Here is a 26,503-nt window from a genome sequence, read left to right as displayed (position 1 = left end):
GTATAGTGTAATATGTTACATGTCACATTATGATCATTGTTATATCACTATGGTTTTAGTTGTTATGGTTAGATTTAGGCAGTGGGGTTAGTTTAGTCTTAGAATCAGCCATTGTGAACATGCATTGTTAACTATATACATGCTGTTCCACTGAAGTGCAAAGGCCACTGACAAACATTGAAATGCTCAGTATGTGACTCTCCAACCTGGCAACCCCCACATCATCCTCTGCTTCTGTGACAATGTTTCTTTCTTTCTTTCTTTTTTTTTTTTTGTCTAAATACACACCAATTTGTCTTCTCAGTTTAGTGTGCTAACCTTGTGGACTCAGGTATTTTTCTTTTCACAGTCCATTGTTGGTAGTGAAATGCTGTTATTGTGTAGTTATGCATTGCTGTTTGTGACAGAAAAAAGAAGAAAACAGCCATAGAAATTTGTCATGGTTTAACCACAATGGATGTCTCTCTCTGATAACTGAAATATGGGCCATAATTACACAGAACCATTACCATTCTATTTTACACAAATACAATATGGTGACCATTCTGTCAAATTTGGGAACCAGAGGCCTGGTTGCCATCTTGCCAGCCAATTATCAAACTTCCTGCCTGGTGCTCGCGTGCATGTGAGTGTGTGTGTGTGTATGTGTTGCTTCTCACTGGATCTTGTTTTGGTATACATAAATAGGCAGTGAGTGGTCCAGTCAGTATAATGATAATATCTGGCTTCAAATTGTGAATGCATATGTACCAATCTGCATACAGTGAGTGCTTCAAAGTGTGTGTGTGTGTGTGTGTGTGTGTGTGTGTGTGTGTGTATGTGTGTGTGTGTGTGTGTGTGTGTGTGTGTGTGTGTGTAGAATGCAGTGACTTGTGTGGTCATGTGCACAGCTGTTGTATAGTGGTGTGGGTCAGGTTGGGCTAAGTGTTCCAAAGAGGGGAAATGAAGACAAATGAAGAGAGAGGAGCTAAACAGTCTTCCAGTCAGCTCCATATTACTTATCCTCTGTGCCCCCCCACTCCTACCCCCTCCTCTCTTTTCCTTCTCCTCTGTTTTCACTTCTCTCCCTCTCCCGGAGAAAATATTACAAAGCCACACACAAAGACTCCCGGCACAGTAATGAAAAGTGCAAAAGCGTGGCATTTTTTGTGCTACTTTCGCGTCACCGGCAATTAATTCCATTGCGGCGAGCCAGCAGGGGCCCATGGTGCTATAATACTAATGCTAAAGCCAGCAGCGCGTGGACGCCGCCCATAAATTTGAATCTACGTCAGGGACTTTTTTCCCTCCATCCCTTACATTTACCCATCTACTCCTAGTGTTTGCGCCTACATTATGTGAGCTTATGGCCTCCGAGGCACCTCAGAGAAAAAGTTCAGGTTGATGGATATGCAGCCGACACCGCACTTTGATTTTCTCAGAATAACACAATAATATGCTACATTCACCTTTCAGGGCTATTCAAAGTGTGTGTGTAGAAGTGACAGGGTTTAAAATGAGCCAAGCTGATCTAAAATATGCACGCTTTTCTAATCGGCTCTATATGCCTCTTTGCTCTCCTTTTGGACAAGTAAGAGGGAGGTCACGTTTTCAAATGACATCGCTCCATCACCCCTTTTTATTTAGCCCCCCCCCCCCATTAGTGGGAAGGAAGCCAGAAAAAAGAGGGAGGGCGGAGAAAAAGAAAATGAAGTGATTTGTGGCTGTATCGATCGACAGGTCAGGGCTATTGATCAGTGAGTGGAGAGAGATGGAGATGGGAAGAGGAGGGGGAGGAGGAGGGAGGGGTGATGGAGTGCTTTGTCCGGGCAGGAGGCGGGTACAGCTTGGAGACCCTTGAGGTTCATTATGGATGGATAAAAATAAAGGACATAAATAAAGGAGAAGTTTTTTATCATTTTCAAACATCTCGTTATCACATTTTTCCTATTGTTTTCACCTGTACAAATAACAGTTTAATCAAATCAAATGGAAGAAAATAATCAATTGATTAATTGATTACAAATATAATCACTAGCTGCAGCTCTACTCCTCAGTTGTCACAGGCATCTGCCTTTACTATCTTCTCTCATCATTATCGAGAGAAGCTCTTAACTCAATATGTACTGCCGCATCTATTCAGTTGACCTTGTCAATATGAATCAATAGGCTTCAGGGGAAACCCTTGAGTTCAGGTTTCAATGGATTCATCCCCCATGTCCTATTTTCACTTTTCCCGTATGGCACCGCATTGGCTCAGTTTTCTGTTTTAAACACAATTCAACAATCTTTCGCCTGCAAAATTGGTGATTTCTTCTCCAACTATCCTGAATTTCCTCCAGAGACAATGGCAATGAGTCTATGGGTGCCTCGTTGTGATTAGGCAGAGAGACGAGGAGCATATGGAGGAGGCTGCCTCCCTTTTATCCAGCGTGGACCAGCTCAGCACTTGAGAGCTGCCGCTTCCTGGCTCGCCTTCCAAGCTCTCCCCAGGTTGTCTCTGAGTCTCATCCTGCTGCCATCTGCCACCGGCTTGGGCTACCTCCAGAAATGGTGGAAAAAGCAGAGCATCCCCTTTCCTCTTCGTAGTGGGAGCCAGCTTGGAGGCCCACTTTCCTCTTCAGTCCTTTACTTTAAAGGGAACTGCTGGTACCTTCAACTCCCTCTAGCAAGAGCAACCAGCAGCTATGCCATTCTGCTCATGTGGGAATAACTGGCAGAATGACGTCCTCTGCTTACACTTAAACTTGTACTTCACTGCAAAATCAACATTAGTTCCTAGTTGGTTTCTACCTCCAAGTGAAACTAATTTTTTTTCTCTATCTTCATGAACAGCAGTGTCACACACTGACCTATCTCTTAATTTATATCGACTCATAAACAGTCTGGGACAGTACATTCAGATGGTTTAAATACATCAAATCTTACAACAGCACGTTATTCATATTTCGTTGTACTTTGATTTGATCAAGCAATTACGTAGGTATTTTCCAATAAAAGGTGATTCGTGCCATTTAAACTGAATGAATAGCCTTTGACTTTTCCTCATGGTGGCTGGCAAAAAAAAAAAAAAAGTTTAATGCCCTTGATAGAACTAAGTTGTTTAATCTGCTCTGGCCTTTTTAAGGGGATATTACTTCTTAATGCCCCTTTAGGCTATATACCACAAACTATGAAACTCTATATAAAGAGATGAATATAGAATATAAGGAAAATGTTTGTTCTGTAGAAGCATGGTGGTTCAGCGAAACAAACTCTGTAAAAGGATCCAGTTTGTCTACAATCAGCTCATTCTAGGGAATGGAAACCCGTTTCAAAACATTTCACAAGGTACTATAGTTAAGCATACAATGTAACATTGGGATGATACTTGGTGGTACTCTGTTCTTGCATCAACAGCATCTTGATAATAACAACCTATTCAATGACAGACAGACAGGCAGACAGATGGATCAACTGACTGACCAACAAATCTGCTTACAGAGATGCGCTGACATTATCTAACAACAAGCGACATGCCAGTTATACAGCCCTGAACCACACAGCCAAAATCTGAATTGATAACAGAAGATACTGGAGATAATATTTACATAGGTTGATTATCATAATAATAGCTAAAAACTTGTCATTTTGGTATGTGACTTAAGTGGCCAAAATTAAGCTGTCTTGTAATCGAGTATACTTTGCTAAGCTTTGGCTTTGACGAACCTCCAACTGGCTCAATCTGAGGTTGATTTTAGTGCTGAGTTCTCAGATTTCCAAGAAAGTGTAATACTCTGTAGTGGAAATGAAGTAGAGAGAATGTGTCTGAAACCCCGTGCTGTGGTTACAGTGACAGAGAGGTAAGTTTTGAAAACTCCTACTCCTCCTCACTCTCCTTTCTAATGTATGAGGAGAGACATGAAATGCAACACTGATGAAATATTTGATGATGATGATGAAGAGACAAGGAGTGAAAGACAGTGGAGTGTGAGAACAAAACGGTACAAGACAGGCGTGGAAATGTTGGGATGACGTTTGACGCTGTGCGCACTTTGGTGTGTAATGCATGCTCGCCTTTGCGGGCGTGATTACATGCGTCAATGTGTGGATGCTGTTCTTTGTGAGAATTGTCCCTCACACTCCCACACAGTACCTACTTGCAATTAACAAGCATAAAAATACTAGAATTTTTGTATATGCGTGTGGTATAATAACCAAGCCCTTGTATAAAGTATCCATCATAGGTCTCTATGAGGTGATAGTGAGCTCAAAGGATGAGCTTTGGGGATGTGAACAAAAGAGCTCTCCTCTATTCATAATGCTGGCTTACCTCAATAATTGAATTGAGGCACATTGGCAAGCCATGCTGGTTTTCTTCATGTATATTGCAGACCAGCAGTAATCTGTTCTCGAGGAGCATCTCTGACTGCCTGCTGCTGAGTTTGTGGAGGAGATGAGAGGTGACAGAATAGGGCTCTGTCACCGATGTTTCCATTATTGATAAGATGGGTGGAGGAGAGAGCTGGGAGAGAGAACTGAAAGAAAAGGAACACTGTGAAGCTCAAAAGTTTGTTCATGCCAGCACACAGATTGGGTCCAATCCCCATGTGACTCATTAGGCAGCGCATGGTTCTAGTTGTCAAGGGATGGGTTATGATTTTCAAAATGTTCAAATAGGCATTAAACTATAAAAATAAAAAAAAATAAAAAAAACTGAATAGTTTACACAGCCATCATCTTCTGCCATCTTCAAAAACATACTGTTTATCCCTGTCTGCTTTTAAGTAATGCATTGGTAGCACCAGAAGGTGTTGGTAATGCATATAACAGCTTCCAGAAGAAGAACACACTATGACGAGACTTTGGTAACATGTATGCAATGCTGTGAGATTAGATGCTACTGTAGAAACAGTCAAATCAAAAACCTTTGTGTGGAACTCACACAAAAAGTAAGATGCGGTGCAAAGTCTGCAGGTACAAGAAAGAACATGGGACATGAGAGCTGGAAGAATGGTTTAATGTCTGTTGAAATCACTGACCCTAATAAGGTGGGGCATTCCGCTGGGAAAAGCTCTTCTAACATACTTAAGAGTAAAATTTCACTAAGACTACACCATAATATTGTATGAGAAATGGTTTATTGGGTAACAGTTTCTAAGGGATAGGGAAGAAATGGATAAAGGTTGAAGGTGAAGAGATGAATGGAGGATGGATTATGTTGAGGGGAACTCCAGTAACCTGGGCAGAGACTCAGGATGGGTGTAAATAAGGCTACGTGTTGAGAGGGAGGAGATGAAATAAGAAGGGATGAATGGGGATTTTGAGTAGTGAAAGAAAGGGATTCCCACAGAGATGTTAAGTATCACCCTTATACTTACCTCCAAATTCGTCTTGCATCTCTTCGCAACTTGGTTGCATATGTCTTTTATTAGTGTGGTTTCATAGTTTTATAGTTAGTATTTTATTCATATTGTGACCATGAAAGTCTGGTTTCAGAGTAATATTTAGTGGCATCTAGTGGTGAAGTTAAAGATTGCTACCCATTGCCTCATTTTTTCCTGAAGTGTTTTGTCTCTACAGTACTCTTTGGTTAAGGGGAAATGAATTCAATCATATTCAAATTTAATAGTTCTTTTGGAGCTAAAGAAACATAGTGTTGCATAGTGGCAACGCACTCCCTATGTAGATATAAATGGCTCCTTCTAAGGTAAAGAAAAAGGCAATTGTACACCCATGATGAATATTACATTCCATATCTGTAGCTGAGTTCCAAACTGAGCCTCTATTTCCTGAACTTGCACCAGTAGATATTACACACAATTTGAAAGGACAATTATAAAAAAAAATGCCTCAATGCAGATCTCAGCTCTCAAACTTCATGGTACTTCTGCCCAATGCATATACAAGATGTTCTCACTACATTTGACCTTCTCACGCTAAGTTTGTTTTTTTGTTTTGTTTTTTTTTTTGACTGGTCAGAATACCATGATATTTGTTGTTTATATTCATGGCTCCCACCTGGTGAGTGCTGGTGTTTGGGGTGACACTATTTTTCATCATGCACCACATTGGTGTAATTGGCTGTGGATGTCAATCTTTTCCAAGAAGGGTCATACTTTCCACCAACAATACAGCACGTAGCATAATGTGCTCATTACTGTGAGGTTTTTTTTTTCAAGCATGTCCATGCTAGTTAGATTATTGTAATTTATGCAGACAAATACACCTTGATGGACACTGACCTCTTTGCCATAGATTTTCTTTCAGTACTACTTGCTGCTGAATAATTACCAGTGCTTTTGATGACCCTGGAGCACTTCCCGGTACAGATTTCCTAAACTGACATTTTGACAGGTTGTCTTGAAAAGTAAGCTGTGAAGTTAATATTCCCCATAAAACAATAACTTGATAAGCTCTTGAACTCTGTAGAATTTTTGCAGCCGTGATAATAATTTTGGGTCAGAGCAAAGCACTTAAACTGACAGGTCATGGGTTAATTTCCCTGTTTCGCTCTTGCAGTAAGTGCTAACAAGATGACTTTCCTATGTCAATTGCCCTTATTTTATCATCTACTTCATTCACTGTTTTCATCCCTTGCTCTTGTCCCTGCCTGATGAAGACAGATACTGTAACTGAGAGTTTTTTCCCTCATATACCCTTCATGTATTCTTTTCCCATAACAAGCGTGATTAGGCAGATGTTCTAAGCTGTCAAGAGCTGTCATATTACAGGCCTGATTTATGAAGACGCAGCACCTGCTATAATCTGAATCTTAAATGATAGTGTGAGTAAAAGACGAGAGGGGAGGAGACTGATCATTTTGGAAGATATGGCTTCTAGTTTTTGGAATATGTGTAGATACTTGTACTTAATTTTCTGTGAGAAGATATGTGTTGGATGTCAGTTTGGTGCTTTGCAGAATTTAGAGTCAACTGAACTAATAATGAGTGCATCAAAGATTTATTAAGGTCTTTATCAGTGCCGTAATTGTTGCCGCAACACCTTGGCTGAACAAATGGGTCAACAGATTGTAGTGCTCATATATCAGGCTGTGTCCAACCCAAGATGAACACTCAGTGGGGTTTGATCACAGGCTGATCACACTTCCACACCAAAACACAGCAATAGGATTAGCTTTGTAAAGTATTTTAACATTTCTCTGAACAAGGTTTTGCTTTCACTGGACTGAAGTAGTTCTGTTGAATGGAAAACAAACAAAAACAAAAACGGTGGTCTCAAGTGTATACACAGATGATGGAAGGTAACAAATGGTGCAAAATAGATGCAACTTTGTCCTTCTAACATCTAGATGAAATTAAACCTTTTACAGCTCAAGTGAGAAATCAAATGTAATTAATTAAAACAAAATCAATTTGCCTTTGAACGGGGCACTTTCAATTCACTGCAAGAAGATGATAATTTCATGAAAATGCAGAGCCACCTTTTCTGAAGGGAAAATAGCAAGAAACTAGGGCTTTGTCAAGATTGTATCTTTAAGTAAGACTGTCACTGCTTTTTGTCTACAAATACCTCCTTACCACAGTAGGGGTTGTAGAATTTACATAGGCAACAGTAGTTACATAGCTAATGTTGGTGATGGTGCCACTAGTCATGATCTTCTGTCCAACTCACCCCAAAATGCCACCATTTCAGTGTTTGTTAGGCCAGGGAGATTTGAGGAAAATATGTGCCATGCAATAACTTTAGTCAATATTGCAATTTTGCTATTTCATATGATATGTAAGAGCAACCTTGTATTTACCATCAAGTCAACACATTTTCACACTTAGTGTGAATGCATTGCACATGCTTATAAACAACAGTCTACCCATGGACTGTTGTTCTACACATTGTCCTCCACCAAGTGGTAGCATAGATTCTGCTCAGCACTTCCATCACTCTAGATGTGGTTGTTGCATGGTGCGTGGAAAAGGGACCCAGTTTTTTTTTTCTTTTTACACGTTTTTGTGTGAGCAGATCCTCTAGACTGAGACTTACCTCCTCCATTGCATTTTTTAAAAAAATGTCCAAATGATGTTTTGATTAAAAACTACATCCATGCTTTTTTGCTGTCCAGTATTTCTTAACAAAATCTGGATGTGCTAACGCCGGAGTGTTTCCAAATTTAGCACAACACTTTGAAGCTGTACTGCCAATGTCAAGCTGGTTTAATGTCAATATACCTTGATCACTGTGTTAATTTTGGATGTCAATGTACTACCATTAGTTAACTACAATTAATTGGTAAAGCATGCTCTAGTTAATGTTGGAGTTTGTATTGTCTGGTCATTCATTACCATAAGGTGATTCAGTTTCTAATAAGTAACGAAGAGGTTAGGAGTATACGTAAGAGTTTTTTTTTTTTTTTTTTTTTTTTTTGTGGAAAATCTGAGCTGAGTTATATATATATGTCATTGATTCATGTAGTTAGGTGACTTAGATGGTTATCTTAGAAAAGGAGTGAGCTATCATCTACTAATGACTGGCTTCCAGCACTCCACAAACAAAGGTTTTCATCACTGTGGTTGAGAAAAGGAATCACCGGGAGAAGATACTGAGATATTTCATTGTTTGTAGAATATAGGTATAGTTCACTAATCAATCTCAAAGCTAAGTGCTTACTATGGCTAAAAAGACAGCAGTTCTTTCCTGAATTTAGAGGTTCGACTGTTAACACAGATTTTTTACAGGTAAACCTGCCTGAAGTAGAAAAAAAGAACCTGTCGAACACATTTCTTTACTGTTGATTCACTGTAGCTTTTGTGCGGTTTGTTTTATTTACACTTAATGCCAGTGGGACTTCATTAAATTTAAATAAGTCACTGTAACCTGGGGAGGCTGGAAATAGCAACAACGAAACCTCAGAGCGGCGGCAGCAAATAGCAGCCGAGGTGACTGAGCAACAAAGTCAGCTGGGAGAATATTAAGATCTGAAGGCTGTTTGATTAGTTTCAAACATGCCTCTAACAAGCTGAGCTTCCACACATTTCAACGCTGACCTATTGATTTTAATACAGAGATGTAAATAAGATGAACTGAGCTATATTCACTGCAGACTGAAACACAAGGTTTAAACTTGGGTTCATTTTTTGTTTCTACAAACCTCTCAGAGATCAGTTTCTGCATCAATTAAGTCAGTGTTTTCACAGTGTTGGAGTTTCTTTGACTTGCTGGATCGAAGGAACCACATGTGCGGAAAGTGAAAGTGTTTTGAATTGAAGGTACTTTCGAGCAGCCTTCCATATTTCACTGACCCTCACCTTTTTCTTTCTCCTATACAGTATTTCTTCTATTAAAACTTAACCTGGCCTTTTTCCCTCTTTATCCTTCCTTTCCCATCATCTCAATTCCCTCGATGCCTCCAACTTTATCTCTTATTCTCTGGTGAGCCTGCTTCTCTGATGAAGCAGCATTTTTTTTGTAAATAAGTTCATCTAATGTATTTGCCGGGTCAAGGCATGGGCTCTCATCCTCATCCACTATATGTGTTGCATTCAGGAAGTAGGAGAGGAAAATTGATTGCCCCCTTTATGTGTAGGAATGAGAAAATACTGTACCAGCCTACACACACACATAGAAAAATGCAGTCCATCTACAGACAGCACCCAAAAGAACGCAGAAAATAAACAGTTTGCTTTTTGTCAATTTGTTCATTCTGCTGTTGCCCTGATAAGAACGGCAAGGCTGAAAAACAAAACAGGACAAGAGAAAAACAGTTTTCTTCTTCTAAAAAAAAAAAAAAGCTTTGAAAGACTTTCCTTTTTCCACCCTGCTCACTCACTCCATCCTGTTTTCTTTTCATTTAACAGGCTTAAAGAAGCGATTTTCTCTTATTGAGCTGGTGAGGTGTGCTGTTCCTTTGTGAGCAGATGTTTTCTTTATTTCATGCTGGGCATTGTATGATTGCAGTGAGATCAATAATTGACTGCATTGGTCCCCTGGGGACCACTAACCAGAGATCAATACAGTCCTTGTAGGGTTGCTTTCTCCCTCTGATATTTTACCAGGTATAACTGTTGGCGACTGCTGTGTTGTGTCTTATTTGTCTTTTTTATTTTGCTGGCCTAGTACATTACTTCTGGACTCTTCCCTGTAAATAATCATATCGATGGGCGAGGAAGACTACATTTCTGCAACTGGTAATCAATGATGCACCGATCTGTTGTAACTCTCCACATGCACGCAACAAACCTATAACCTGCCATGGTGAGAAAATTAGATTTTCAAAATTAAATTCCCAGCCCATACATTTGAGAAGAGGGAAAGTGAAATGTACAATAACAGTGAATGAAACCCACTGGTGGAAGATGTATTCACATCTGTTATTCAAGTAAAAGTAGTTGGAGCAGCTAGAGGTGAAGCTAGTTTGAAATACTTTATGTTCAGTATACAGGGATATCACTTAACCTGACAGCTCATCACATGATTCATGGGAGAGGAAAGGAGAACATGCAAGGCTCTGATAACACTAATCCGCTTCCAGTTTGAAGACTTTTCACTAATCTTTGATTTTTGGTAACATATTGGATGATTTGAACATTTACTGATATGAAATCATGTTAGAAGTTTAGCGGGAAGACTCAGTATATTGGTAAAGCTGTTGACAATTTGTAGACATCTGAAATGTGAGCCTGGCTACTCACTGCTTCTTGTAAGACTTCTATGAACGACTGCGTTACCTCACTGCGATCGGATGAGAAGTCTGCGTCTCAGGCCGAATGTGGTATTTTTAGGCTCATCCCTTGAGAGCCCGGTGCAACAAGAATGTGTTTTCTATGAACTACTCACTTTCAAGATACATTACAAGTTAAATACAGATCAGGAAGGTCAAGCTAATCTAGATGTTTTAATAGTTTGTTAGTTTAGTTTAAATGCAGGCGCTGGATAAATGGAGAGGGTTGTGTCAGGAAGGGCATCTGGCGTAAAACTTATGTCAAACTAATTGTGCAAATCAGGAACATGACTTTCATACTGGATTGGTCGTGGGCAAGGTTAACGACCACCACTGGTGCTGTTGACGAACAAGATGCTGATGGAAATTGGGCTACTGTTGGATGAAGAAATACAGGAGGTAGATGGTTGTGGTAAAGGAGGACATGTAGGTAGTTGATGTAGGAAGCGGGGTCAGATGGAAGCCAATGATTTGCTGTGGTGACAGCTAAAGGAGGCAGCCAAAAGTAGTAGTACTTTAGTTTGGTTCAGTTAGTTTGTTTTAATCCATCCACTGATGACCTAAATGATGAAGTCTGCGTTTTGCATTCCTCATTAATGTTTTGCCAAATCACCATACATTTCATCACTCGCACATTTCAAAAATGATGTTAATCATCCTTCATCATACGAAAAATGCGCATGGTACAAAAGTCACCTCAAGCTTTTTATTATTTTATTTTACTAGTCATAAAATTACATTTATTTGTGTAAAAAGTACCTCAAGTTGTTCATTTGCAAACTGAAATAAAGCAGGCAAATAAAATTGAACAAAATAAGGTGATGCCTATGTCCAGTTTTGTGTGGCTGTATGTTGAATATTATTTGCCAAATCTAAAACTGACTCACATTTGGTGCATAGCGGATGGTAATTTTGGACACAAACATGCCTCATCTAGCTCTAATGGGAGAAGCCTGCAAGCTTTGCATCCAATTTTGTCTCTATTGGGTTAATATTCGATAATGTGTTGCATTTTAAAAACTTGTTATACTATTCATTCTCCAAAATGTTGGTCTGAAACATAAATAGTTACTAAAGCTGTCAGATAGATATACTGGAGTAAAGAGTATAATATTTTCCTTTCAAATGTAGTGGAACAGAGGTATTAAAGTAGCAAAGTATGTCAGAATTACACAGTAGTTGGTTAAAATAAACAGTGATTTTAAAGAATATATGGACTACATTGGCACATTCTCTCTCTCTCTCTCTCTCTCTCTCTCTCTCTCTCTCTCTCCCTCTGTGTGTGTGTGTGTGTGTGTCTGGATACGCACCGCTTAAACCACCTGTGTGCATGACGGAAAGTTTCCACTCGGAGACCAGATGAGCCAAGCTGCTCTGTGCCGATTGCATCACTGACTGTTACCATAGCAACATGTCCCCTCATCGCGAAGGTCTTCTGGCACCGTTCCACTGATAGAGAGGCTAAAGCCCTCTTATAGAGAGAGGAGAGAGGACTGTTAAAAGCCAGCCGGCCGAGGAACACATCTGTATTACTTAGCGTCAGCTGGAAAGAAAGGCTCCCTTTATTAGGAAGTAAGTGGAAGATGTCCCCAAGGAGTGCTAGAGCGTAATGAATTTAGACTCATTCAACATTAATGCGATGTCGCGTCAGTGCCACCGAGCTGTATCTCCCTACATCAACTTCCCGTTTCCTGATTTCCTGACAGTCAGTAGGTCATTAGTCAATGTCGGAGCCACCGTTTGGAGATTTAATCTGATCACGACACATCTCAATGCTTTATTCAACACGTTTGCCATTTGTGTGTCACTGCCCTAGCTTTCCTGCTAATTCCACCACTATTCTTGTCACCCATGTAAAGTTCAGAACGGTAAATTATTCATGTGCACATTGCCATCTTTTTCATCCTTTCTTCCAGTTTTCTTCTTTCCTTTCCTACTGAAACTGGACTGCTATGAAATAATTTACAAATCTCTACCGGTATCCCTCCCCCCAATGTTCAATCCCTATAGTAGCCATTTTGAGTTTGTCAAGGCAATTCTGTCAAGGTTTATTGGGTCTGAATGTGCTCAAGCTTGCCACAACAGTCCATTTCTCTTGGTTTTTTTTGCTATGTTTGAGGTAAATGCAACACGGCAGCAAAACAATGAAACTGATAGAGCATTTCACTGCAAACACAGGCCATGGGGACATTTTCTTCACAGAGTAGAAACAATTTCAAAGTAATAGGAACTATTGGTCTTAGGCCATATTTATTGAATCTGCCTGTCTGACTCTATGTGGAAAAGCAAGCAAACTACTGCACAGATAACGAATGACATGAAATACTCAATGTATCTTTCATCCATTATGCATGGAGTCAAACACTGGTACTGACTTTAAAGGATTCCATTCTATTTTGACTGGTCTTGATTTAAGTTTTAACAAGGGTGATACCTTGTAAAGAATGTATTTTTCCAGCACACTGTTTTGTGCTTTGATCCACCACAGAAATGTACTGCAATGTGCATTATCTTAAACCAATGCTGAATAGTGAAGGAGTAAAATCAGTAGAAAATCGTCAGTGAAGAACTCCACCAGACTTGCTTTCATGTGCTTTTTTTTTTCCTCACGACTTTAATCACCATTGTACTGTACCGTTCCTTTGATAACCTGCCGACGCATCGGAAGCTGCTTGAGGCTCCGACATTGTGTCATATTTAATGGATGAGCCGTCCAAACAAGGGGATTGGAGTGTTACCTGGATGAGGCGTTTGCTTTGACAACTGCAAACTGGACATGCTGTATTTTCTCCCCAATGGGATTTTCTTCCCCTCAGCCTCCGGTAGAGAGAAGAAAAAAAACTGCATGGAAGTGAAGCTTTTAACGCTGCAGGGATGGAGGGAGATTACCTTACACAGTTACATGGCCCAGTGGACATGCACACACACACATATGCACTCAAAAAGACATTTGTACAAAGCCTCCATTCATACTCCAAATGACATAAGCTTAAGTGTGCAAGAACAATTTGCACATAAAAGCTCACACCTCAGCAGACTCTTCAGAACAGTAAAGAATCCAGTTTATGAAGAGGAGGGTAGTTTTTGTTCTTTTTCTATGTCAACAAAAGCAAAAGAAATGCACACTTATACAGTTGTAACCTTAAAGCATTTTGGAGATACTGTAAACTGTTAGTAGCAATATAACAATAGTGCAGTGCAGCCATCTTCTGAAGTGTCAAACATTATTTACCACAGTCATTTTTATGGATGATAAAACTATTTGTGTGGACAGTTATTATAGCCTGTATGAATTTGTATTTAAAGCAGTAATATTTACCATACATTTGGCTCTGACATTGTTTGTAAGCTAATATTAGCCTTCTTGAATGGAATTGCAAACTTTATAGCAGATTTTATTTAACACCCACAAACACACCCCTACACTAGAATCACCCAGATTTTTTTTTCAGCTTGACAGTCAGTAGTAGATTTATTAATGAATTGCTTTAGTGCGATGTTCAGTTTAAATAAATTTAATGTGGCTAAAACTTTAATCAAGGCCTTACCGGTAAACACCATTTCCACTTGGTTTTTATACAGTGATCAAAACTACATCTCCCATAATGCCACAGTACTTCATGTGTTCACACAGTAGACAAAAGTATCCCCGATCTGATCTTTTCACTCATAAATGACTCAAATTTGTTGTTTGCATGACAATCTGAACCGCAAAATTTGGAATGAATGCACATGAATGCAGCAGTAAAATGCATCAGTAACCTTGTATGTAATAATAAAACACTGATCCTATAAAGTATGAAGTATCCATGATGAGATACTAAAAAAGATACTAAAACTAAGGTTTTGAATGCACAACTTTAACTGATAGTCCAATACGTGTATTGGATAGAAAATGATCTGAACACTTTTCACTGCTTCTGTGCGTGCCTCAGTTCAGGAGTGTGAACTGTTTATTTTGTAGCATGATAATTTTATGTTAAATCCACAAAAAAAAAAAAAAAAAAAAGATTTGAGCGGTAAAGCAGAATTGAGCACAAATGATGAGTGTGAATGGCTCCTTCTTTATTTTTTATTCATTAGTTTGCTTAATAGACCCCTAGTGGCAGAAATATGATGCACTTAAGAGCAAAACGAGTTTCCTCACATAGTCCTTGCTTTAAAAAGTGAACGACTAAAACATGTAGCCTATTAGTTGCAGTGTACAGGACCTGTGGGAAAGCAATGCTTGAATTTCACAATGATGAAATTTTATCAGAGTTGTTTGTAAAGTAATGCTTCTCTGACTCCAGGACATGGCTATACAATCCTCCATTTGAATTTTAGTGCCTGTGCTCCCACAGATCAGCTGTCAATCAAAACAGGTCAAGACCAGAGCTGTTCAAGTTTGTTATTGACAAAGTTTTTCTTGGTGGAGAAGTTTTCATCCCCAGCTACAGTAGATATTGCAATTCCCCAGTCTGAATCGGAAGTGTCAAATATGTCTTTTCCAGTGCAGGTGCCAAAGGATTTTCCCAGGAAAAGAATTCCTGGTACCTAAGTATGCAGTTTGTACACTTGAGTCCAGAGCTTGCACTTGATACGTTCACTTTGACAGAGCCCTCAGCTCTGGTGTCAGTCTTTTGTCTGTCGGTTTAGCTGGAGGCTATAGTGAGATTTCTTATAGGAAAACACCAGAGAAGAGAGGCCTGCTTACAAACCATGGCTGACGTTCCTCATTTTTCTTCTCTCCAGGTGGTGTGTTCACTGTTGGTGTGCGCAATCTGTTCTGTTTTATTTGTGTAACAATATTAGTCTTGTTTGTTTTCTAGATATAGGTTGTATTGATAATATTATAATAACCTCAGTAAAGTAGGTTATGCTGTGATCACTCTTTCATCTGTCTGTTTCTGTCAGTAGGATTTCATAGCAACTACTGTACAGGTTCATGAAACGTGGTAGAAGAGTAGAAAGTTTACAGTAGATCCATAAAAAAGCTGCAATGGTTGTTCAGATTTCTAACATTGAAGAATCAAGACTAACAGACAATTATCAGTTAGATTAACCCCTTAACGCCTGAATTAGTTTATTAAAAAATAAATTATTTGTGTTTTTGCTTTCGAGCAAATGCTAAATCAAGTTGAGATTCTTAATTTGACTATAGCACATAAAATAGATAGAAATGTGGGTATGATACTAATTTGCAACAGTCGGTGTTAAGGGGTTAACCTCTTAATATGCATGTAGATTCTTTTAATTATTTAATTATATTATTTTATTATTTTATTAAATTTCTTATTCACATGTCAATTTATATATTTATGTAGAGGTTGAAAATTCATCAGTTTTTTGCTAAGTCCACATTTTTCCTTTATCCCATTAATCAGTTTCAATTGTCAGAACAGTTATATATATATACATAACTTATATATCTAGGATTCACTCTATAGGATTTTTACCACGTACATTGCTGGTCCAGAGTGCTGATTTCATTTCATGTATATACTACATGTAATGACAATAAAGTGAACCTTGAACCTTGAGTTGAAAAGAATTGAAATCTACATCATAAACTGTTGCAGATTGACTTAACTAGTTAGGGGTATACCATGTTGGAATCGATGTTGTTTAGTTTGTATTTTATCATCACACTAAACACAGAAACTAGAATATAGGCTATTCCCTTCATAAACAAGTCTGATTTTGGCCTCTTCAGTTATGTTTCCATGACAAGGTTGCAAGGTAGTCTTTCAACAGTAAAACAAAACAAAACAAAACAAATCACCAACCACCAATTGATGAATTCAAACCAATGATAACTATCAGTTACACTGACCAGTGGCATCAATGAAAGCATAGTGGAAACCACAGGTCACAGTTTGTTTGGTTTGTTTTTGTTTAAAAATACTGCGGTACAGGGAGTATAGCAGGCATCTGGCCATGGCCAAACCTGCATTCTCCAAGTGTCCTTCTAGTTTTGATAAGTAAAAGTGCTTATGTATTTGTACAGATGGCACGCACTAAGCTCAACCTCAGTCTCTGTTTTTTTCGTTCTATTTTCTGCCATGCTATCAAACACTATCCCTCCCTCTCCTACACATCTGACACAGTTCAATTGAATTTCACCTCTTGTCACTCTGCTCTCTGCTCGCATGGATTCGCCTCCGAGCCACACGCTGACACTCGCACGCACAAACCACACAACGCGCCATGGTGTGAAGTGATGGCAGAGCACTGGGCCGGCCATGACAAGGCCTTCATGCTCCTCACACCTGGTTGTGTGTGTGTGTGTGTGTGTGTGTGTGTGTGTGTGTGTGTGTGTGTGTGTGTGAGACACCTAATGCCTACACCTCTCAGACACACACATTGTCAAGAATACAGATGCGTTCATGGCTAGCTTCGCACATACACATTCACTTCTATTTCCCCCCTGGTATAAAAGAGAGTGAGCTCAGGTAGCTGTCAGGCGCTCTCCCACAGGGAACAGTGGGCAAGTCAAAAACAGCCTCCTCGCCTGTCACTCCTCACACTCACACACACACATTTGCACACTGTGCTTCGGTGAGGGGAGGGATATGGAATGCGATGCCTTGGGCAGATGCAAGAGCAGTTGTCTATGCTCTACACAAAGAGATTGTGTCTATGTGTGTGTCTGTGCGTCCGGCAAAGCCACCTGCCAACCGCTCCAAGTGGACATGCCGCCTTGCATTTAGTCCTGGCCTGGGAGCCACTGATAAGAAAAGGCTCTGTCTCTGTGTGTGTGTGTGTGTGTGTGTGTGTGTGCGTGCATGCGTGCCTATGTGTGTGAGACATGTATATCCGAAGCAGTGACAATGGCTTTTTCCCACTCTAACTGAGAGGACTTGTTCTAAAGTGGTTTTTATGTGCTTTCGACCATAGATTTCCAATCAGATCGGCTACCTGTGAGAGCTCAGCGTCTCTTTTAACGCTTACCGTGCTCAGGCAAGGACGTCATGCCAGCTGGCTGGCCAACAGCCCTCAGGGTGGGCACAGAGCCACAGCAGCTGTAGCTGCCACAACACGGGTCAATTACTGTCTAAGTTGTGTACTCGTACAGTACACGTACATTAGCAGCCTCGGATGCAGTTCACAGTTTGTTGTTTCACACTTGACCAAAGTTGAAGAGTCAGTGAGAAGTTAAGGATCAAAGTCTTATGAGTTGTGAGCTTGGCTTGTGAAGCCTTGAAGTGTTTAGCTAACCTTCGCTTATCTTCATGTTGCCGCCCTCCTAGTTTTTTTTTTTTTTTTTTTTCCTCTGGGGTGTGGATCATCAATGCTTCAAAGACTGTAGCCTTTTTAGAGGATGAGGACCATCAGTCGGCTGCTTGTTGACTGACTCTTAAATGTTGTTGTTGAGTTTTTAAAATTCCTAAAATTGAAGCTTTTCCAAATTCTTCAATAGGCACAGCAGGCCCAACAACACATTGTGCACAACTTGCTGTGCATGGATGGACAAATTCTCCCTGAATGAATTGAGAGCATCTGTTTGCTTTACGCCAGGATCACATTTAATCCCTGATGCATTTGTGTTGCCGGATTGTGTAGTTCTGAACAAAGAACTCATGGCTGATGCATATTGAGATGAATCCATTCAGACGTGCTTGTCTAGTGTTACAACAAAAGTTTTAGTGGAACTCTGAGACTCTCATTAAAACTTATGCTGAGAGAGAGAGAGCAGTTTTACTGTGTGTAAGGAGTTCATGTTGGATGAGGTCATTTGGAGACAAGTGCCTTAATGACCTTGGTGTTTACTGGACTATGTGAGGCTGCAAAAAAGGATTTTCAGCAGTAAAAGAGCCTTATTTCCAGAAAATGAGTATTATTATTTTTCTATATCCTAAAGAAAGACAATTTTGTCAAGTATGTTTATCATTAGAAAAGTAATTTCACTTTAACTTTGTATTATTGAGATAGATAATATACCTCATATTGACTTTGATATAAGCAGCAACAAACTAAAACAATGTCTTTATAACATCCCAGAGGATGAGGGTTAGACTACTTGCCCAACCTCCCAGTTTAAGACTATCAAGTCCATCTTAACAAATTTTGTTAGTTGTCTTAAGCACAATTTGGTTGAAGTGTGCCTTTTTTTTTTAGTTTTCAGTGGCAAGACCTTAATTGCAATTTTAATAAATCTAGCCAAGGAAACTTTACTTACCCCCATTGGATTTTTTTTTTTTTTTTTGGTTCACACAAAACAGTATTCAAGAACATTCAGCTTCTTTCTGTTCTTTTTGGCAGCAACTTCATGTTTTGCATGTTGATCCCAAAGCTCAACAACCTTTGAAATGAAGCCAATGTGGTAGTATCTTAAAGTATTAAACCACTGATTGTTGTTAAATGCTAGTTCCAAAAAATCCTGGCTTGAGTTGACTTCTGTTCAAAACACATCCATTTCTCTTTCATTTACTCTGGACCATATTATAAATGGAGTGATGGTTGTTTGGGATCTTATTGCTCTGCTAGTAAGATGTTAGGTTTATGTTTTGTCAGATTTGAAGCGCCTCTGTTTTTTTCCATGAAGGACACTTATATTTTAGTTGTGGTTGAGAGGTTCCACTTGATTCATTAATTAATGTGTTTATATATTACACAAAGTTGATATTGCTGTTATAAAACACAACATTCTGTGCTAACATTTAGCAAATGGCTGAAATGACTTGGCTGGGTTGAGCATAACATTTCCTAGTGGGCAGTGTGGTCAGTGTTTTCAGACAGCAGTAGTGTTATCTTGGATAGCGTCATTCGTCACTGTTCCCTAACTCCACACTCTCATCCAAATATACCCTTCTGGCTCCAAAAAACCAAGATGGAGACAGCCAAATAGTAAAGGTTTCAAAACAGTGGTTGACAAACTACTGAGTGTTATTGCTTCTTCTCTGCTGTCTATGCTGCATCTTAACACTTCCTTTTCCTTTTGTGTTTTTCAGGCTGTAGAGGAATGCTGTGTGGCTTCGGTGCCGTATGTGAACGCAACCCGACTGACCCCTCTAAGGCCGAGTGTGTTTGTAAGAGGGTGGATTGTCCATCCTTGGTGGCGCCTGTTTGTGGCTCAGATTCATCCACCTACACCAACGAGTGTGAGTTGGAGAAAGCCCAGTGTAACACACAGAGACGCATCAAGGTTCTACGCAAGGGACCCTGCTGTAAGTAGCCTCATCTGTGTAGTACGCAACTACACTAGCACTGTCATATCCATTTAATCGGCTCTCATTTCATTAGAACACATGGATTAAGACTGATGCTAAATCCGCAGGCTTAAAGTATCAGGTACCACATTTTTTTTAAAATCCATGTGTGAAATGATCACTTCCATTAACCCTTAAAGATCACCATTCACAACTATTTTTGTCACAACTTTCAAATGATGTATTTTTTTGTCTTTCCCAAGTGATTTATCACCATTTACTGAAATATTATCCTCTGTATTTTGCATTTTTCAGTGAAACTCTGATATTTCCCATATTAATGTTACTGATCATGTAGCTCAGAGTAAATTCAATGGTTTTGAGATCAAATCAGAAAAAAAATTGGAACTAGAAGCACTCGGAGAGCGCAGACCTCCACCAAGGCAGATCAGTGCCCCGGATTTGGATGAAAATTTTAGGAAATGTTGATACTGGCACAAGGAACAAATGATTGAATTTTGGTGGTGATCGGGGGTGGGGGGGATGGGGGGGCCACGGGGGCCCACTGATTTGCCTTGGCGGACGTCTGCACTCTCTGAGTGCTTTTCTAGAAAAGACAGCGACCTCCACCAAGGCAGATCAGTGGGCCCCCGTGCCCCCCGATCACCACCAAAATTTAATCATTTATTCCTTTTGCCAGTATCAACATTTCCTGAAATTTTCATCCAAATCCATCCATAACTTTTTGAGTTATCTTGCACACAGACAGACAGACAAACCAACGCAGACCAAAACATAACCTCCTTGGCGGAGGTAAAAAGTGAATATATCAGTGAACATATATATATATATAGTCAACAAAATATATCATTAACTGAACATAAAAACCAGTGTTTCCATCCACTGTCATTTGTCAAACTCCATGGGTTTTACTGGTGAATCAGTGTTGCAAGAAGATGACAGTGTTTCCATGTTCACTATAGAGCCTCTGAACGTCCAAATGGGTCTTATCTGATGACCATGAAGAAATAACAAACTGCATTTTACCTCACTTATTCACATGTATTGATAGGATTTGTGGATCTGTAGGTAGTTAACATTTTAGATCAGTAGATGCTTTTGGTTGGCGGTGAATGCCTTTCTAGGTTAAATTTGACTCAGGGTGGCTATTTTAGTGAGCACTAGAGAATAAACTCGTGTGTCATAATTTTATACTTTGAGGTTCAAGAAAATAAAGCCTTTCTGATTGCATTTGTACATTTCTGTTGAGATACACACACACACACACACACACACACACACACACACACACACACACACATCTATGGACATCAGTACATGTTATTTGAAGTGTTCTCTTTAGTATATTGAAGGTTTGAAGATTTTGAGAGATCGAACCAGTGCCTTTGATCTAGAAAAGATCAATCTGAGAAAGATCTCTGGATGCACAACATTTCAGAAAAGTAACCTGACCAACTTTGCTGAAAGTTGTATTGAAAACCTGTGAAGTATAGGTGAATTAACTACAGAAAGTGTGGAGAAGATGAAGATTTTGATGTATGGGCTAATATGGCTACTTTGTGGACCAAAACACAAAGCTGTTAGCCTCTGAGTGATGCTAAATTGCTTGTTATTGTCAAATAAATAGATTTCTATTATACTGCACCCTAATATGACAGGCTTTGCCTCCCTGCATTTATCCCAGAATAATAAAACACATCCCCATTATGTCTAATCTATTGTCTTTCCAATATGGCCACACTCCCAGTGCTTAAGCGCCACCTGCACCCTCACAAACAAAACGTGTGCCACTTACTGTTCCCGTTGGTAGCCATCCAGTGTGTATTCTATCCCTTAGCCCCCGGTGGGTGCCTACACTCCTGCTGTACCCTCTCATTGCCTCTCTTTAACAAAACCCATCAAGATCCAGGGCTCTGAGGGGAGTAGTGGATTCCTGCCAAAGCTGCAACACTGCAGCAGCTTCAGTAATAACTATAGTGTTTTGTCAGCGTCGTGCCTGCCTGCCAGTGTGGACCCACTGCTAATTCCAGGAGTCTGATTACAGTGCCGGTTTGGACCTGGCACTAATAACAAGCTTGGTGACTGCTCGCCACTGGCAGAGAGGAAACATAGAGATAGAGAGGACAGAAAAAGGACAGGAGGAAACACAGGGTACAACAGATGAAGACAGATGAGAGGCATCTGGAGAAGGAGAGAGTGTGGGAATAATGCTGAGATAGGAATGAGCTACGCTATGAAACATTTAGAGAAAAAGAGCATGCAAGTGCAATGAACAGAAAAATAAATGCAGCAAGCGAAGGAGTGCACAGAATACAGGAATAGATTAAACAGAGAAAGAAAAATGTGGAAGTGCTGTAATGATGGTGCATGGAGGGTTCAGGTCAGTAGGAGCACTATAATTATAACTGGCAACTGTAGCAGGCACTTGTTAGCAAGAAAATAAATGAATAACTAAAATATAATAATAATGATGAAGCTAATGATAGTATTGCTGATGATAACATACTCACTACCAGAACAGAGACTTCCTCTTGTCATGTGTCACATCTGTGAGATAAAGTCAGTATCATTTTCTTTAGTGCTTTATCGGCTGCATTTTAAATGGACCAGTATGATGGATGGTAACCAAATATGTTTTTATTGCTACCTTTTCAGATCTCTGCATTTGTCATAGAGGAGTAAGTGTAGGTAATCGGGAGGCAGGCATCTGCTCATCTACGGCTATAAACTCTACATTAGAGTTTGTTTGGCTTTTCACATCAGAGCACATTACCAATGTCATGGTGTCAATTGTACAAGCTGTGAACCACAGCATGAAATGTAAGAATCATGTGACAAAACAAACTCCTGAGATTTTATTTGTTTTTACTGTATTTAGTACTCTCAACTATTTTAAAATTAGCTGAAGTCTTCTCATAAATTTGCAACCTAATCACCATATTTATGGCATCATCTATTTATACATGTGGAAAAAAAGAGTTTTAGTTCATAATAAACAAAACAAAAAACAGTGTAAGTTCGGTATTAGTACATTTGAAAAAAAGCAAATAAGGAACGATTCCTAGCACACAAAGGGGTTAATACATTCACTAAAAAATGTGTAATTTTCCTCAAAATCTGCCCAAAAAGTCACTAGTACCTAGTATTGATTAAATTGTCAAATCAAACAATAAATTGGCATCAGCACATGTAAGGAATTTGTGTGAAATGCATCTTTTCATGGTCATCAGATATGACCCATTTGGATGTTCAGAAGCACCATAATGAACATATAAACACTGTCATCTTGTACAACATTGATTCACTAATGAATATTAAACTCCTTGACATACAAATGGTGGACTCCAACTCTAACTCTCCAACTCTCTCCACTCTAAAAAAACTAAAGATTTTAACAAAAGTATTTTAATGTTGAAAAAGAGATATAACAAAAAGCGCTCTCAAGGAGGATATATAAAGCTACAAACAAATTTCTATGATGAACAAAGAACTCTTACAGAAAAACTTGTAGCAAAAATCTGACAAATATGGAAAACACCTGTTTGGCCACTTGACATGAACACAATGACGGATTCAGACGAACTGGTACAAGATAAAGGGAGACAGGACTATTTACACACGAGATAGGGGAACACAGGTGACAACTATCAGACATGGGCCTAACAATCACACTGGCGGGAAAACACGCAAAGGGAGGAAGTCAGGGTCTGAAACGAGAGGGAAGAGATGTGTACAAAATAAAACAGGAAGTGCAAGACAGGACCAAATGTGAACGACTCTAACTTAACATAAAGTGACTAATCAAACAAAGACAAAACACTGAAAACCAAAGACGAGACATGAAACACTAAACATTAACATAATTAACATATCTGAAAAGATATGACAGTGAAACCCATGAAGCTGGATAAATGACAGTGAATGGAGACACTGGTTTTAAGTTCAGTTAATGATATACTTTACTGAAAAGTAACTTTTTATTCATTTTTTTCTGTTCAAATATTATACCTAAATATAATAACCTGTGAATTATGAATATCTACGTGATCAGTAAATTAAATATAGGAAAAAACATGACTTATACTGAAAATAATATTATAATAAATGGTGATGAATCACTTGGTGAAGACAAAAAAATAATTTAGAAGTTAGGACAAAAATTGTTGTGAGTCTTTAAGGATTAATTCTGACTAAGCACCAACCTCCAGGGCTAAAACCTAAAGCAGTGTCAAAATCTGCAGGAATGTATCTACTGGGACACGGTCACCAGAAGGGAATCAATCCCCACTGACCCCAAATTACAACAGAAAGAAACATGTTTACAGCCTGCTACAAAAAGATTTTTGGTCTCTATAGATCATTTCCCCCTCCTTGACAACTGTACCAGTGTGAATTTGTATATAACTCACCCATTTAGTTTGTAATAAGTCAAAAAGTTCTGTATAATTAAGAGAGTGACAGCTGTGATTTAGAGGTGAGTGCCATCTGTGTCTTTCGTGCTGTTTGTGCTTTACTTGCGATAGCTCAGTAGCAGTCTGACATTTGGAGCTGTTCTTTATTGAATAAAACTTATTTTTCTCCAGCAGCTCTCCTGAGGATTTATTTATGGAGTAACAGTAGTGGATACTATCATGTTTACCAGTGCTTAACTACAGTAACCAGCAAAACTTAGCTGAATTAGCTGATATCCATATTAATATGTATTGAATTATATGATCTTATAATAATTATATGCTTTAGCCATTTACTTCAGGTAGCTGTTATTACTTTGTACATTTCACAACATTATTGCTGTAAGGCACAGCTGAGTCTTAATAGTGATAAAGTCGCTTTAATTACCTAATGGCGTTTATTATTACAGTTAGTGTCTGGTGGTTTGGCCGATGTTTTCAGTAAATTCTGGATTCATTCACTTGTTTGCATAAAACCAAAATGGCCAGCTTGAGCATTGGCTAGGCTTCAAAGTTGCTGTTTGCAAATCAATGGGTGAGGTCATAGAGGGTTGGACTATCTACTTTTACAGGTTTTTCAAAAGGTAAAAATCGTATACACTGTATTTCATGTTCTGTATTAGTTGTACAAAGAGACATACGGCTGTGAAAAGGATGAGAACATTTTACTTTGCCAATTGCTAGATCTGCTTGATCTGGAGTTTGTATGTTGAATTAGCTGTCCAGTTGTGATTCAGGTAACCTTAAATTCTAAACTGCAGGTTGCCACTGCTTTTATAGAACAGATTTAAGATTCAGACTGAAGGTGACAAATGAACGTTTTTGCACATCACAGTGATTTCCCACCCTGTATTCTGGTTACTCTACCATCCCTATTCATCTGTGCTATTCAGTTTCTGTGCCATTATGCTTTACGGTCAACGCAACACACACAGTCACAGTCAAGTATGTGTCAGCTACTTAGTCAGCTGTCATCTGCTGGTTTATTTACCTTTGCTTTCATTACAACAGGCCCGTTGAAAGCTCCCACGCATTGCAAATTGACTTCTGTCAATAGGTTGCATTCCTAAGAGCTGCACATCCAAAGAAGCAAAGAAATTGGTTCTAGTGGGATGAAAAGTTCGAGCAAGTTTTGAGATGTGCTTAAACTATTCATAAGGAGATGTTTATGCCAGCATGTGTGTTTGTATATGACTGAAGAGAGGGGTATTTGCATCTTCTTTGCATGTGCATAAGAAGATCTGTATTTACCTGGGCGCAGGATGAATACTTGCCTGCATGTGGGTGTGAAAAAGACAGAGAGAGAGGGAGGGGGAGAGGGAGAGGGCAGTAGGAGGTCAAGGGAAGCCAAGTGACAGGTTTTCATTCACTTTCTGCCTCCAATAAATTCAGCCAGTACAGAGGGTCTGGACAGGTCAGTCTGGCTCAGATTATGGAGTTGTCAGGCCTGATGGAGGAAGAGCGAGGCAAAGACAGGGAGAATGGTGGAAAGAGGAGGGAGAGCCCAGGGATTGAGGGCGCTTTCAACTTTAAGAATAGTGTGGGTGGTTGGATTGGTGCTTTTGTGTGAAGGCTCATTTGACTCATTCCATTTGAATCGCGGGTTTTCATTGGGGTAAGTAAATTGGCGACCGTTCCAAGGCACCGTCATGTCCAATTCAAATCAACTCACAAGTCTTATCTGGTACTCAGGAGTGCAGACAAAAGAAGTTTCCTCTCCCAGATTACCCCATTTTTAAAGGGACTGGAGTTATGTGGAGCATCTTGTTAGCCCGCTACAAAATGAAATTTGTTAAAAGAGATGGGATAGGAGCGTCAAGCAGCCAGTCCCTGTCAGATGCTGACACCTCTATATTCTACATTGTTAGCATCTTGGTGCTCACTTATTATTCTGTGGTCATTCATATCTTATAAAGGCGACTGGAATTTGACTTAGTAAAAATGCATATATGATATCAAAGTTGACTGTCTTATTCACATCCACAAAACTCTGAGTGAAAATAAACTTTCATATCTACTAGATGACACTTCAGAAACATTTTGCTTTGCTGTTTGAAGTATTTCTCAGGCGTTTGTAAATGGGTGGACCTTTATGCTAGTAAATGAACTACGTAATGCAGAGTCAATCCCAAAGGAAATTGTGTGGTTACAGCATGGAAGTATAAGAAAAAGTACAAAATTATCAATATTACATATATGTGTCAATATAAGTAAAAGAAGTACATGAATAACAGTTTCCCTTTCAAAGGATGTGCCGATTGGGAAGT

General features: G+C 39.3%; 1 protein-coding gene across 4 annotated transcripts in view; it reads left to right on the top strand.

Annotated features, from left to right (window-relative positions):
- Positions 1-26,503, top strand: part of agrn (agrin) — a 390,721-nt gene that overhangs the window by 202,575 nt on the left and 161,643 nt on the right. For all 4 annotated transcript variants that reach the window (XM_030138396.1, XM_030138397.1, XM_030138399.1 and 1 more), the window contains one exon: positions 19,567-19,782. In XM_030138396.1, coding sequence (XP_029994256.1) covers positions 19,567-19,782 — 216 coding nt within the window. The remainder of the gene's footprint in view (positions 1-19,566; positions 19,783-26,503) is intronic.

Source organism: Sphaeramia orbicularis, chromosome 7, assembly GCF_902148855.1.
Source record: "Sphaeramia orbicularis chromosome 7, fSphaOr1.1, whole genome shotgun sequence".
Taxonomy (NCBI): Eukaryota; Metazoa; Chordata; class Actinopteri; order Kurtiformes; family Apogonidae; genus Sphaeramia; species Sphaeramia orbicularis.
Note: the sequence above shows the minus strand (reverse complement) of the source record. Positions and strands in the feature narration are given on the sequence as shown.